This window comes from Hypomesus nipponensis, chromosome 9 (assembly GCF_054491055.1).
Source record: "Hypomesus nipponensis isolate SF chromosome 9, ASM5449105v1, whole genome shotgun sequence".
Classification (NCBI taxonomy): Eukaryota; Metazoa; Chordata; class Actinopteri; order Osmeriformes; family Osmeridae; genus Hypomesus; species Hypomesus nipponensis.
The window spans coordinates 5,837,672-5,851,498 of NC_140369.1; the positions used below are offsets into that span (position 1 = coordinate 5,837,672).

Consider the following 13,827-nt stretch of genomic DNA (forward strand, 5'->3'; position numbering starts at 1 on the left):
TCAACAGGTTTGAAAAAATATTTTCACATAGACATGAGAGACGTCCTATTCCGGAATCCTGACTTGTCCAAGCCTGTCTCACTCTGGGAGCCAGGCTCAAAGTCCTGATAAAGATGTTGACATGAGGCTTATGCAATTATAACTGTTCTTATGGAGATGTTCAGTGGGTGAGACCTGATAGGATTGGATGTCATGCACCAATTGGCAGCATACACACTGGAAATTCCCCTAACTCATTCCTCTCCCTGCCTCGTGAATGTGGTGGTTTTCAAACCAACCAAATAGAAAATAATTGAAAGGTTGTGCAAGTTATTTACAGATTTCTCCTGTATTGAAACTTTGTGACAGTATTCTGTATTTTACATTGTGTACTCCTGTATTGGGAGGCTGTCAATTACAATTGTGAGGCTTTTCTGCATTGCTTTGGGTTCTGAGGTCAACAGAATGTCCATATGTAAGGGTTACCACGTGTTAATAGTGTGTGTTATTACTATGGACTTCCATGTGATTGTTGTGAGGCCTTCTGTAATTGTTAAGGTTATAGTATTTTTTCAAAGCTGATTACATCAATGTAACTACTCAGGTCTAGATGGAACTTTGGGTGAGAATATTCCCTCCTTTGTTGGTTGTTATGGTTACAGACGGGTTATTGTAGAGGGTATTTTGTGCTCGTATGTTGTTGACAGTAAGTCAGGACGGGTGGGGCGGGGGGGGGGGGGACATGCTGCTACCTGCCTCTGCTGCTGGGAAAAACAGTCTCATACAGGTGACGGTAAAATGTACTTGAGGGCTGAAAGCCTCACACTCACTGTAGGGTGGAGCTTAGACCCTGCTATTCACTCCTTCCAGCCCAGCCCAAGTCTCAAATTCAGCCTCAACCCTACCAAGGGAGTCAGGTGGCAGAGCGGTTAGAGAATCGGGCTAGTAATCTGAAGGTCGCCAGTTCGATTCCCGGCCGAGCCTGATGATGTTGTGTCCTTGTATCACCCTACTTGCCTCGGGTGAATGTCCCTGTACTTACTGTAAGTCGCTCTGGATAGGAGCGTCTGCTAAATGTAACCTCAACCCTTACTTGGCTTCAGTCCAGGGCAACTTCAAAAGAGCTAGTGTATTGGTAAAAATACCTCAACTTCCTTGTCCTTTATATTAGCCATACAGGAGTGTCGAGTATCACAGAACACACTGTACTGCACCTGGACAATAGACACTCTGCACCATCAAATGGGGTGGGATATAGTGCACCAGGAAGCAAACATAACTACTTAGTCAGGTGTGTGTATGTTGTCTAAATTGAACCTAAATAATTGTTATTTATTCCAAACGGTGATGTACTGGAGCTTAGAAAATCCAATATACTCTAGAGCAGGGGTTCCCAATCCTGGTCCTCGGGCCTCCCTGTCCTGCCTGTTTTAGATGTTTCCCTGCTCCAACACACCTGATTCCAATGAATGGGTCGTTATGTAGTTATGCAGAAACATGCTAACGACCACTCATTTGAATCAGGTGTGTTGGAACAAGGAAACATCTAACACATGCAGGGCAGGGAGGCCCGAGGACCAGGATTGGGAACCCTTGCTCTAGAGCATGTACAGAGTACAGAATGGTTGTGAACTGAAGATCTGAACAGGTATGGTGTTGCTTGGTTTAATAACTAAAGTCAGTCTTAGTTGATGTAATCAAGCCCCTGCTTTGGGGCCCAGGTGAGACATGACACAACTGAAGGGAGGACAATCAGGCAAGTCTGGGAGTCTGAGCCTGGAGCATTCTGGGAGTCTGAGCCTGGAGCATTCTGGGAGTCTGAGCCTGGAGCATTCTGGGAGTCTGAGCCTGGAGCATTCTGGGAGTCTGAGCCTGGAGCATTCTGGGAGTCTGAGCCTGGAGCATTCTGGGAGTCTGAGCCTGGAGCATTCTGGGAGTCTGAGCCTGGAGCATTCTGGGAGTCTGAGCCTGGAGCATTCTGGGAGTCTGAGCCTGGAGCATTCTGGGAGTCTGAGCCTGGAGCATTCTGGGAGTCTGAGCCTGGAGCATTCTGGGAGTCTGAGCCTGATGCCACCAACTCAAACCTTCCATCACACACACACACACACACACACACACACACACATCACTCCCCACTAAAACCTTAAAAATGACGAAACTCCAAACCACAGATATTAAAATGTTAATGTGCATAAAAATAGCTTTATTTCCAAATAAATCAGAACCTGCATGCAGAAGCCAATGATTCATTGACTTCTCCACTCGATCAATGATTCACATCATGTTGTGATAACAAGCAGCAGATTATTTCTCCATGCAAATGACACATGGTTCAACTCAAGTCCCCTGAACAACAGCAAATCCTTCTACAAAACATAAATATATACTGCTCAAAAAGAGGTCTAAAAAGATATATCAACTTAAAAAAAAAAAACTGTTTCAAACCTATTTGCTTCTGAAAATCTTGGAACTAGTGTATATAAAATGTATCACATATACAACAGCTTAAAGGGGGAAATGCCCCAACCTGAATGAAGGCAATAAAATATTTGACAGTTAAATTAATAAAAATTAAATGGAACAGGTGATCTATTAAAAACACTGAGAGAGAACACAGGAAGAGTTAGTACAAGCATTGGTAGTTTTAAAAACAAGCGTTTCCAACTAGGCTTCTTAGGGTTGAAGAAGGCCGTATCATTCCAAGTATTTAACAGTAGATTGTGTTAAACTACGCGTTTTGGGGTGAGAAAGAAATAATTTGGCATTTAAATATTTGGTAAATAGAAGTCTGCCAGGAAATGGCCAAGTACCAAGTTTAACATTTTATTCAAATGGATATTTACAGTTCCCTGGAAGCCCACAATCTGTGTGCAGTGACTACAGCCATCAAACTACAGTATGTTAATTATATAGCAATAACGGACAGGCAAAGGACCCATTACTTGCATTTACAGTCAACTAGATTCAGATTGAACCCCTGACCTGTTCACCTCAGACAAGCCATGGACACCCTAATCTGTTAACATGTCTTAACAAGAGTAGATCCTATAACCTGCTAACATAGCTTATCTGACAGGCACATACCCCGCAAATAAAGCACAGTCTCTAGTCTAGAAGAAGACCTGATGATACTAGTAAGCAGAGTCTATTATATCACTGTACCACATGTCCATTTGTGGAATGTGGGTTTGTCTTCTTGCAACAGCATATTGGTTTGTGCCCAGTCCAAGTCATAACCTAGAAACACACCCTAGAGATAGATATATCCCAACCACATCTGTTTTGTTGAGGCTTTTAGCACTTTTGTACCGTAATATTGTCACTCAATCTTGGAATTCACTTCAAACATAACCTGATATTAAAATGGATTTATTTTCCACAAAAATATTTTATTGAGAACTGAGCTTGAGATTTCACTGCACATGAACTCTTAAAAAGTTAAGTAAAATAAACAAAGACGACAATTTAAAACAAAAAATTAAAATCTGTTGCCACAGTAACAGACTTCTGCAGCACCAGTAGCTCTGCCAATACAAGGTTCAGAGAAGAGTGTGTGTGTGTGTGTAAGGGGTGAGGGGATGGTGGAGGGGGTTGGGGTGAATAAATAACAGGACTAATATCTGTAATGTGACTTCCCTCTGAGGGCAACGAGGAGGTTGAGCTGTGTTAGTGTATTACAGGTGTGTTAGAGGAGGAGGGAGGGTAAAGAGGGGGGAATGGCAGTTCGTACAGCACTGAATTCTCTACAATTCGCAATAGTCCAATTTTCAGTTGAGCAGGACACAAATAAGTCAAAAAAGGAAACAGAAAAACAAAATAAAACATGTACCGCACTGTTTTGGCAGCTGAAATGGTCCTGTCCCACTCTCCCTTTCTGTCTCTCTCTAGTAGACATGGGTGCAGCTTCAGACTTGTGTGAGAGAGTCAAAATGGATGACATCAGGACTAGAGGGAGAGCTGGATCCTGGTGGGCGTCAAAAGGAGAAGCAGTCTAGATATTTGTGTTTTTTCTCCTGGGGTTGTTACTGGCAGAAAGACGCAAAGATGGGGGAGGGGGGGGGGGGGTTCTGATAGGCACGGCGGGATAGGGGGGGGTTATGAGTTCATGGGTCCTAAAGGACAGGTTGAGGTGGGTAGGGGGTGGGGCCTCTCGGTGTTCAGGCGTAAATCTCTGTGGTGGGGGCCTTCTTGTAGATGGGCTTCTTCCCCAGGTCGTAGCTGCCCTCGTCCTTCTTCCTCATGCGGTAGATGAGGAAGACTATGAGGAGAACAGCGCAGAGCAGCGTCACAGCTCCGCCCACAATCACTGCTGAAAAACACAAGCCTCAGGTTAGCGTCGCATGGCACACATACAGGCACTTTCTGAAACTTTTTGTAGCGTTCGGCAAATTGTAGCGGCGATGACGGGACACAATTATTTTCACTTTCCAACACAAATGCGAAGGTAACGGATGCCACATGTCTGGACTAACCTGCTAGGATCTCTGTCTTGTTGAAGAGCCCCTCACTGCCAGCGTGGGACATGAGGACGTTGGAGGGGTGTTCCTCCTGCTGGGGAGGCTCTGCTCTCACTTGGACCTCGTTGCGGTTCTGCACCAGATCGATCTCGTTGACGGTGGGCCTGGGCCTGAAGGGAACCTCCAGCTCTGGGATCTTGTTCTCATTAATGTTAGGCTGCGGGAGAACGAATATGAGAACCGGAGGATTAGTCATCGCGTCGCCTAACCTTTAAAAGAAAGCCCAGAAGGGGAACAGGATTATCATGAGTTCTTACGTTTGAAGATGGATGGATGTTGTTGTTGTTGATGGTGACGGTGGGTACTGTGCAAAGAGGAAAAATACATTTAGACATTTACATTTTACTTCTGGAAACTAGTTCCATCTATTTAAAAAACACATTCGCCATGTACATCCATCTGTCATGAAAGCAATCGAAAGAAAAAGCTGAATACTAGCGAACACCAACCTCCGTCTCCAGAGCCAGACATCTCTTCATCCTCGTAGTCGTCATCGTCCTCGCCATACGTGTCATAGTCGTCCTCATCTTCGTCGTCGTCGGTGAAGCCAAAGTCGTCAGAATGTCCGGCGGTGGTTGAGGCTCCGGACCCAGCGATGTCATCCTGCATCCCCTCTGCCGGCTGAGTGGTCTTCATGGGCATCCATGTCTCTGTCTCCCGCGCCTGCTAACACAAACACATGCCCGTTAGAGGCAGAGATACACTCTCCCTCCCTCCCTCCCTCAACAACAGTACACACACACACATACACTCAAGACATCTAGGGAGACAGAGACAAGTAGCAACAGATGATATAAAAACACAGGCTTTCCACCAGAATGTCTTCGGTACGACCCCTGCCCAGCTCCCAGTCCCCCCCCCCCCCCCACCACCACCAATAATGGCCCTAACCTAAGCTAATTACTAGGGGGCTTAACATCACTGAGACATCAACCTTCCCTAATCACATTAACACACCTAATTTCATTGACCATTTGTGCAAGCCCCGTGAACAAGATTAAACCGCAAGTCCATTGAATAGACCCATCTCATTAGCATTTCAGCAAATACAAAAGGAAGCTAAATACAGGCCAGGGTGGAGCAGGGAAGAGTAGAGGAGATTAGACTTCAAAATTGATTAAATCTGTTTACATTTAGGCAGAATTCAAAAGGACAAGGACAGAGACATGCAGAATGCATGTATGTATGCATGTCACAGTGTTCCTGAGACTTGCAGTCTTTCACTAAATCATATACAAGAGACCCAGTTGTTGGACACTCTTTTCAAAGACTTTGCTCATACACGGCAGGCTCCAACTACTGACCATGAACAAGACAGCAGACATGGTACATACTGTCCAGCCAGACAAGTGTTATCAAACCAGTGAGCCATGTCTGTCTGTGATTAAAAGAGAAAGTCATGCATTATTCATTGTCCAACAGTGAGTGAGGAAGAGAGAGAACTATGCTGGGGGAGTGAAGGAGGGAGGGTAAAAAAAAAAAAGAACTGTGAAGGAGCGATTAAAAGTTTTTTTTTTTTTTTCAGTCGGCTGAGCAGTTTCGCTCGGGTCTAAAACATTACAGCCGTCCATTACGGAGAAGAAAGAAAGTAGTTAAAGAAAGAAGTCATTAGGAGACAGAGCCCAGGCACACACAAACTAGCCAACGACCTCATCATCCCCCCCCCCCCATGACTTCTGAGCTCTGGACTCTTCATGTCGAGAGATGTTACTGCTACAGCAACACTGACCTGGGGGCAGGGCCCCAGGTTACTGCGCTGGTGACTGGCCCCTTGAAAACCTTTGGTTTCGATCATGTGGCTAGAGGCTCATCCACAAGCCCTTCCAGTTGTGTTTGACTAGAGGGAAGGGAAGATAATGCCCATTGTTGCAACTGCTGCCAGGCAGGCGGTAACAGGCTTTAAGCGGACGGCCATTTTCTAAGCTTCTGTTCGCACTGAAGTGCAGCTCTGCTGAAGACCCCTGCTCTCAGTGCAGACCAGACAACCACACTGTTCAGGAGTTTAAACCCCACATCTGTCTACCGCTGCGGCCCATCCCTTGAGCTCCCAGGGGTGAGGCCCCTCACACAGACAGTCAGGGACTGTGTGTGCTAAAGGCTAATCCACTTCTAAAATGGTGACTTGACTTCATTCCCCCCCCCTCTGCCTTTCATATCAGTCCTCAGCACTACATGCCAGGACAGGCCTTCTGACTCAGCCCTCAGTCACTTGGTTTAACAGCCCTTTTTTTAATTATCTAGGCATCCAGTCACTGCAACTCATCCACCTCAGTCAGAATAGGTTAGTGCTTCACTGACTGGAACAGCTAAACATTCACTCAATTGGTGAGTCATCCACTTCATGGCTTTAACACACATTGATCTGAACTCCTTGTGCTAGCTTCAAATCCTACACAGCCATAATTACATAATTTCCAAAGTGAACATGTTTCTGGTCTACTGTTGATGAACTTGCAGATCTGGACATGCTGGACTGGTGCTTCCCAGGTGGTCACAGCACTACATCCACTTCACCACACCATGTCAGCACTACTCCCAGCTTTGCTGTCAAAACGAAACCGAGACACCGGCCCTTGATTGGTTGATCTCGTTGCCTTGCTATCTGGCTTGATCAATTTCAGGCTTGATCAGATCTGGGGAATATTCCAACCCGACCTGACAGGTAGAAACCAGCCTCTCAACAGACTGGTTCTATGAGTGTCGGTCTTTACCCTCTACTGTCACCTTATATTGCACAGGAGACCCTTCGAAAACTTCTCAGCACACAGTTAATGTTCTTATGAACCCTCCACAGGAATGCTGGCACAATGGCCAGGCCGTGGACTGAAGCTAGGCCGCGGCCAGCTCCAAGGCACAGTGGAGCAGTGTGGAGCGTGTGGTTGAAGTTGGGTGACTAGGGCCTGGAGAGTAAACAAACGAGCCACTGTGAAAATGATCACGTTAAGTTTATTACCCATGGAGAGTTCTAAAACTAATTTGATAGTCAGCCTACTTTAAATTGAGTCAATGCTCAACTTGGAGCAAATGAAACAGAACTGGGCGCATCTGCCATCTTAGGAGCCCTGATGACAAGACTGAAAACAAGTCAAAATGGCAGAGACTACAAATTGCCATCCCGTTCTCCTTAATGTGTTGCAGCTGATCTTGAGAAACCAGACCACATTCTAGAAGCCACGCGCTGATGGACGGAAGAGTAGAAAAACAAACTTCTTTGTGGCCGCCCCTCCACAGTGCGTCAACAGTTCTGGGTCGTCTGCTACCCTCTCCTCAGATGTGGAGACAGGAATCAGCCCAAGGCTGAAGGTAGAAGGGTCCTGGTTGTAACACCTGCTTTTCATATGGAAACACCCCGTCTGAAGGTTTTAGCAACAAGGCCTAACCCACCAACCCCTCCGTCTCTGCGCCTACGCACAGCCAACCGACGAAAGGAAGACTGAAGGCAGCCTTATCCTTTCTGATGGTTTGTAAACAGCTGATGTAGCATAGACAACTCAGGCTTGTTTACAAGGCTAGGCTATATTTCCTAGCTTTTCAAAGACGGATTGAAGTCCACCCCCAATCTCACCACCATCCAGGACCCCTGCTACAGCCCCCACCCTCCCCAGCTAAAGGCAGTCAGTCAGTTCAGGGCTCTATAGAGGGCAACAATGCCTCTGGGTGCTTGAAGAGCATATCAATTAACAAGGTAGCTAGCCCCTCCTCCACAGCCCCACAATCCGTCCATCTGCCAGCCTTAAGAAGGCATCTGCTCCATTCACACACAAACACGTACACAAACCAGTACTTCAGTTTAGTACAAAATGAACCCATTGACAGAACTATCCTACCCAGACCCTATTGGACTCATGACAACATGCCAACCACAAAATACAGACCTGAACTGCCAAAATATCAACCACGCAAACCCAGTTTAACAATCCCACTCTTTATTTCGCCATTCATTAAGGACGATAGTGTTCAAGGTTCCCAGCCTGCATCTAGGGGGAGAGAGCGAGAGAGAGAGAGAGGGGTCAATGGCATGTCTGCAGGTCATACCGAATTACAGTGTCACCTCCCTCTTACTGCCAATTGGATTTGCGCTGCACATTGCTCACCCCACGGGACGCACTCTTCACCTCGTCAGCCGCTCCGAGGTGGGGCCTACATAGTGCTCGTCATATTGATGCAACTCCACCAGGGCCCGCGGAAATAGTCTTGATAGCCATGAATAAGCTCCACCAAGGACTAAGGTTGGGAACCAAAACTGGTAATATGGCACCGGTACCTATATGAATGGTATGTACTGGACCGAATCAGAACGCAGATTTCAGTGCTCATGTTGGTGGCACTTAAGAATGCCTGACAATTGAAACAACCTTAATAAAAATACCTTTTACCATCAATGACTACCAAGCCGTGGAATAGCTCCACCGTGGGGCCCTCTACCATATAGTAAACAGCCCCGGCCGAGCTCCACCCTGGGGCCCTCTACCATATAGTAAACAGCCCCGGCCGAGCTCCACCGAGAGGCCCTCTGCCACGCAGAGGTAACCATGGATGGCCAGGGATAAGCCGAGGGCCCCTTCCGTTCCCTCGGTCGAGAGAGAGATCCAGATTCCTTCCCCCTCCGCCCAGGCTATCTATAGCTCGGTGTTCCCACCTAGCCACATGTGAGAGGCACAGTAGCAGCCCCGCTCAGGAGACGCCAACGTCGCAGTCAGGCTCCACGAGCCTGGGAGACACACCTAGGATCGACAAGGGACTGAGCGCTCGGACTGGCCCGTCATCAAAGTGACGCAGATGACGTCTGGTCACGGTCACAAACAGCAGGGCCACTCGCTCGCCTTCGACAGACAGTCATGTTGATTCAATCTCTGGTAGTTAAGTGAATTTGATTAGGCCACATCCTGAGGAGAAAAAAAAAACTACCATGTCGGATCTTATCAGATGCTTATTGGCTACTTCCTCTTCCGACGAGGCCAAGTGCAGGGTCAGCGGTTGTATGAGTCACAGCATTAGAATGTCCTGACCTATTGGATCAGTGAGTCAGACAGACCCTGTTGGGGAACTACCATCTCAGGCCTCCTTCTCAGCCCACTCATTGAGTGAAGCCACAAGCTTTACATGGGCACGGGCAGGTTACAGAGTAGTGACGCAGTTCAGAGCATGAGGAAACGTAAACAGTGGAAGCCATCGTCGCATCAGAAAAGATCAATCCTAAAAAGTCCGTCTGGCATGACATCTTACTTTAAAGAATCTAGTATGCCGTGGAACAGGCCTAGCCATGCAGTCAGACACATCTAGCTACGCTATTCTGTGTGCGCTGCTGTTGTTATGGTTCGGGGCGTGAGGAATGCTGGACGTAGGCTAGTTAAGCAGCTCTATACAGGCAGGATCACATTCCTCAGGAGCTAGCTAGCTACTTAACTGTTCTGGTCAAGACCTGAATTCGTAAAGACCTTTTAGAGTGGAAGTGCTTTTACTCAAACATTTTTTAATTTTTTAAAATGTTTTATCTGGTCTTAGATTCACAGCAGTCCTGCTGGGAGACTGTGTGAATACTGGCCCTGTTCTGGAAAGGTCTGGTAACTAACCATGCCTCACATATGTGGGCTTTAGCCTGGTCCTGCCCAACCCCGTTAGAAACCCTGTCTATTGAGCAGGAGGCCACAGGGGCTGAGTGATTAAGCCAGCAGTGGGTCCATTTAAGAAGTGACTTAGACCCCCCACACACAGACACTGACATCAAAGACTCACTGTTCTAGCAAAGAGCATTTGTTGTCAGGCACCACTGACAGTGAAAAAAAAAAAAAAAAAAAAAAAAAAAACACTTCATCAGGCTACAGTTCTTGGTTCTCTTAGTGGCAGTGTATGAGAGAGCGAGCGAGAGACACTGGAAAGAAAAAGACACAACACAAGTAGGGGTGCACTATCCATTACTGCCTGATAAATGAGTACATACTGCCTTCAACTCGAGGCCTGTGTTTATCTAACATTTCATGCTGCCTTCAGATCAGTATTTTAGCGTATCATGATGTGAACGTGCTGGGAACTGATTGAAGATCAGCACCCCCGCCCCCCTCCCCCATCTGTAAGACGGTACACAGCCAAGTGTTGCGCAGCTGATGTTAGCCAAGTCAGTCTGAATTATCCAGGGCATTATCCACTAAAAACGGGCAAAATGTTGTTGTAAAAATGTCATGAGTTGTGCTCTATTGCTTATCTGTTTCACTCAGCTGCCAGCATGCGTCACATTTCTTGCAAAACTGCTCAATTTGGCCAAAAGAAAGTGTATCCCTGCCTCAGGAGTAGGCCTGGAGCCTGGCAAGGAGGGGGGACTGTGGGCTCTGAGAACCAGAGCTCACATCAAACATAGACCCTGAGGCTGAATGATCCTCCACAAGCTCTACAGAAACAAAGCACATCTCAAGTTTCATGTTCCGCCAACACCTCACATTTCCAGAAATCCACAAAATCATGCCTCCAAATCTGTTTTGAGGCCTGTCCGAGAGACAGCCTCTCATCATCCAACAAGCACTTAGAGCAGAGCAGGGAGGAGAACATCTGATTCTTAACTTCTCTGGCAACAAGCAATGGACAAATCCCTCCTCCCTCTGTGCTAACATTCCTTACTCCAAAAGGGATTTTATAGGCCTGTGGACAGCAATGCACAAACCATTATTACATCCTGGCCAAACTATTTATCATGTTCTTCTATCCACAGCTTGCCTTTCATAGCTGGGGACATTCAATTCATCCCATCAAGCAAAAGAAAGAAAAAAAAAAAGACTATTTTCTTGTGCAAATGATCTCACGCTTAATGCAAAACCAGCATTCCAACAAGACATAACAAATAGCTGAAGGCTCAACTAAGGCAACACGCTGCTATCTGAAAGCAGAGCAAATCATGATTGGCTAATCTAAACACAGGGTATCAGGGAAATAACAAATAACTGTGTGTTCTTGAAATAAAACCATTTAAAACTGCACAAAGGCAATTGGATCATAAATTCACAAGTCTAGTCAGTCTATGAAGTCATGGCTAGAGTAAGTCAACACACAATGCTGGAGATAAGATGTCTGCCTTGTCCTCCTACTGAACTTATAAGTCTGAAGATTAGTCAGATATCTGTTATGACTCCATGGTTCCTTATATTTTCATGTTTCAGCTTTCCTTCAGTCATGGACTGCAGTCTGGTGAAACAAAGACAGTCGTTCATTTCTCCCATCCGAGTAGGGACTTGGTGATTGTTGTTCCTCTTACTGTGGTCAAAGCAATGGAATGTATTGATTAGACTCAAGTCCTCAATCTCACATTCCACCACACACTTCAGATGGGGGGGGGGGGGGGGTAAGAGACAGAGAGCGAGAGGGGAAAGGTTGTCATAGCCAGGGCAAAGTAGCCAATCACACAACAGAGGATGAGAAGAAAAGGAGAAGAGACGGGTGAATAAAGAAAAGCAGAGTCATACAATTGATCAGAGAGCAGATTTGGTGAGAAAGCAGAGGTGTGTTGTCCCGGTGTCTCTAAGCCAGTCTGGGGTCTGCAGGGAGGGAGGGACACCAGTGAAAAGGAGCTGGTTCATTGAGAACCCTCCAAGTGTGCAAAATCCCCCGGAGGGCCGGCCAAGGTCGCAAGGGGTCACATTCCACAGGGGAAATGCAAAAAGGAGAGAGAGAGAGAGAGAGAGAGAGAGAGGACAGGCAAGGGGGCAGCCTGCATGGCTCTGAGGAATGTAACAGATTCAAATGCTGCCTGGCTGGTTGAGATTAGTAAGGAGAGAGTGCAAGTGTGTGTTCGTGGGTGGAATTAAGTGAATCTCCTATGAAAACACTTCCTCTCCCAACTAATTGGCTACAGTGTTTATCATAACAGCTCAGTGAGGGGTTACTGAAGGTGGGAGATGTGACAAGATGGACCTATGGGCGACAGGGAGTCAGTCCCACCTGGTACTGTAAACCATGTGTCTTCAGTCTGGAATCATCCATAGCCTAATAGAATTGGTGGTGGTGGTGGGGGGTATCTGCACTTGGATACCACAACCCCCAACACACACACACACACACACACACACACAATACCAGGCCTGGGTGTGTTGACCAGCACATCTGCCTTCCAGTCATCCCCTCAGTAGCAGCAAGGTAGTTCTATTATCACCCTATCTCTGCCACCTCCCCTACATCACCACCTCCTTCATTCAATTAGGCGGCAGCAGCAGGACAGTCCTGCCCAACTCAGGTGTTTTGAAAATACTCAACTCAATACTATAACATAAGACAATGGCGTCCACATTAGCAATGGACGTAGTCCATAACGTCGTTAAAGCAAAATAAATCTAGAATCCACACGTGAGTGACATTGCAGAATTAAACATGCATTAGCCTACAACTTACTATGTCCTCCCCCAAGACGATATACTGGAAATAACTGCGTTCATACTGCATTTCATTGGTCCAAAGAAAGCAAGGGCGTACTGAACAGACGTTCCTGATAGCACAATGACAATTTTAACAAAGTGGCTTCTGCAACAAATCTAAGTAACTGGTCTGTGATAAGGCCATCGGAGAAGCCTGTTGTGAGGCCAGCTACCCCCACCCGCGGCCCCTCGACGGATAATAGTAGCCAGCTTCCAACCCCCCTCCCTCCCACTAAAAGATATTTTAATTAACTGGTCAATATAATAACCCTATAAAGTTTACATGTTTTGTTGACCAGGCTTCTGTAATCGCCTCCATTGCACTTCGGTAACAATTAATTGCCATTGAGTCCAGAATAGAAAGGTCTGTTTAGCACGATCCATGTCAGGCAACCCAATTAAATGTAGACAAAACAATCTTTAAGTGTACCACAACTAAACACAATGTAGCGTACGAAGCTCAACTTACCGACTCTGAATAGACTGAGGCAAACAAAACCAACACGAGACACACTTTGTACATGATTCTCTCACGGTTTAAAAAATGATTAATTCGAAACAAGTTTTGATAACTATCAACTTGATAACGCCAGATGCGTGAAAAAAATCTTCGTTTAAAAATCCTACAGTATTTCCACAAACGTTTCACGTTATTCTTCTTATCACTTGCGTCTTGTTTAAAGTCTCTCCTCCGTAGTAACTGATCAACTATCTGCAAGTTCAGATTGATTTCACTGTATTTTAGCTGATCACACTCCGCCCCGTTAAGGCATTGACCAATGACAGGCCACACACTCAACTCTCCCTTGCATCACAATTTACCGTAAATCCCGTAACTACATTCAACAGGTTTTACATGGCCCGCCCCTGGACATCCTGTGGTCAAATATGGGACTTCGTCACAGTCGACGTTACAATTAGCCTTGTGTATTAGC

The 13,827-nt window shown here is 46.3% G+C and overlaps 1 protein-coding gene across 3 annotated transcripts; it reads right to left on the reverse strand.

Moving 5' to 3' along the window:
- Positions 1–2,153: 2,153 nt before the first annotated feature.
- Positions 2,154–13,612, reverse strand: sdc4 (syndecan 4). 3 transcript variants are annotated; one of them, XM_084705305.1, is made up of 5 exons: positions 13,362–13,612; positions 4,946–5,162; positions 4,754–4,800; positions 4,452–4,653; positions 2,154–4,285 (listed from the first exon to the last, which is right to left on the reverse strand). In XM_084705305.1, the coding sequence occupies exons 1-5, from the start codon at positions 13,413–13,415 to the stop codon at positions 4,137–4,139; spliced, it is 669 nt and encodes a 222-aa protein (XP_084561431.1). In that variant the 5' UTR covers positions 13,416–13,612; the 3' UTR covers positions 2,154–4,136. The 3 variants fall into 3 exon arrangements, with proteins under 3 accessions (XP_084561431.1, XP_084561430.1, XP_084561429.1); XM_084705304.1 differs by having other exon boundaries at positions 2,154–4,288; positions 4,946–5,159; positions 13,362–13,611; XM_084705303.1 differs by having other exon boundaries at positions 2,154–4,288; positions 13,362–13,611.
- Between the last annotated feature and the right edge of the window lie 215 nt (positions 13,613–13,827).

Bases quoted from the DNA above. Each gene is read 5' to 3' on its own strand.
- sdc4 (XM_084705303.1), bottom strand. From the start codon at position 13,415: ATGTACAAAGTGTGTCTCGTGTTGGTTTTGTTTGCCTCAGTCTATTCA. The intron at 4,801-4,945 runs GTTGGTGTTCGC...CTCTTTGCACAG, and splicing joins GTCTGGCTCTGGAGACGGAG to TACCCACCGTCACCATCAAC. The intron at 4,654-4,753 runs GTAAGAACTCAT...GTTCTCCCGCAG, and splicing joins ACATCCATCCATCTTCAAAC to CCTAACATTAATGAGAACAA.